Consider the following 1,574-nt stretch of genomic DNA (forward strand, 5'->3'; position numbering starts at 1 on the left):
ACAACCACCCACCCACCCACCCGGGGGGAGCTCCCTCTATCTTTCCCTCCCATTTCTGTGAGAGAGCAGGCCGGTAATCCCCCCGCGGTAACCCCTCAATCCAGGCTTACACACATACGTACAAACATACCTGGAAGTAGGCGGAGCAAATGGCCTTCCGTACAATGTCCCAGTCGCTCCCCGCACTGGTGACGGCAATACCGCTCTGAAGGGGGGTCGCGGGCGTCGAGGGGTTGGGCGGGAACGGCAGGCAGGGCGGGAGGGGAGGGAAGAGAGGGCGGAGGGGGGACATGGACCTGACAGTACCGGGGCGTACACACACATACGCTCATATGCATCATCACTCACACAGGTTTGGCCACCATTACATACAGACAGGCAGACCCACGCTCAACTTGTTTTGGTCCTTAACGAGTTAATGAGTTAGTGAGTAGTTAGGTACGCGTGTATGTATGTCGGCGCACTTGGCTCCCATCCCACCCCCACCTGCGTCATGATATCCGCCAGTTGCTGTCGAACCTCCTTGGCCTTCCTGAGGCCCTTGGCTTGCAGGAAGTGCCGCTCACACCAGTCGCCCCTTCCGGCGTTTCCCGATAGGGAGGGGTGAGTGGAGGGGGTGAGTGGAGGGGGGGTGAGGGAAGGGGGTGAGTGGAGGGGGGGATGAATGACACGCAGTGTGGGGGCCGGTGCCCACCATGGGCCCCATGGGCAGCGGTTGGCAAGTGCGATCACGCGCGGGGCCCCAAGGTGCGTGAGTGGGGGGTGGGGGGTGGAGGGTGGGGGGTTGGGGTTGGGGGTTGGAGGTTGGGGGGTGGAGGGTACGCCCAACGCAATACACCCTGGTCAGAAAGGAAGGGGGAACGTAGAGGGGGAGAGAAAAAGGTGTGTGTGGGGGGGGAAAGAGGGGTGGGCCGAGAGAGGGGAGAGCCGGGTTCAAGTTGGAGAGGTCTACTTACTGTGGAGTGTATGTGTATGCGTATATGTGTATGAACATTTCCGTACGGACGTGTCCAGCAGTTAGACTGGCACGTGTGTGTACGGCATGTTGTGTACTCCGCCCCGAGTAGGCAGCAGGCAGTGGCCAAGTAGTTGGTAAAGTCGTACAAGTCGTTAACCCGCCCAACGGGGGGGTTGCGGTGGTGGTGGTGGTGGCGCCCTCCCACCCCCCCCCAAGGGGGGCCCACCTGTAGCCGTTATTCTTCCACTGGTTGTACACGTGCAGCAGTGTGAGGTGGTCGGACTCCGGTACGAAGAACTTCTCCCGGGCCGCGTCGCTCTCCTCGGCCCGGTCGGGGGGCCGGAAGAACACGGGCGGCACCGACAACATGGACACGATGGTGAGGACCTGACGGGGGGGGGGAAGGAGCTTCCCTCCCTCAGTTCCGTACTCTTTCCCTCCGGATCCCCCCCAGGCCCCCCCCCCACACACACGCACGCGCACACGCATGTGGCTGCTTAGCTGCTTAGCCGTTAATTCGTTCTGTGGTCCCCAAACCACATACCCACGAAACGGGGGGACACAACAATACAACCGCTGCAAGCCCTTTCCTCCCCCTCCTTCCCCCTCCCTCAGC

General features: G+C 61.8%; 1 protein-coding gene across 1 annotated transcript in view; it reads right to left on the reverse strand.

Annotated features, from left to right (window-relative positions):
- VOLCADRAFT_100603 (uncharacterized protein) overlaps positions 1-1,574 on the reverse strand; it is a gene marked incomplete at both ends in the record, with an annotated part of 19,197 nt that overhangs the window by 4,131 nt on the left and 13,492 nt on the right. The window contains 3 exons of the mRNA XM_002959157.1: positions 131-205; positions 487-577; positions 1,185-1,395. Coding sequence (XP_002959203.1) covers positions 131-205; positions 487-577; positions 1,185-1,395 — 377 coding nt within the window. The remainder of the gene's footprint in view (positions 1-130; positions 206-486; positions 578-1,184; positions 1,396-1,574) is intronic.

Source organism: Volvox carteri, assembly GCF_000143455.1.
Source record: "Volvox carteri f. nagariensis unplaced genomic scaffold VOLCAscaffold_129, whole genome shotgun sequence".
NCBI classification, from domain to species: Eukaryota; Viridiplantae; Chlorophyta; class Chlorophyceae; order Chlamydomonadales; family Volvocaceae; genus Volvox; species Volvox carteri.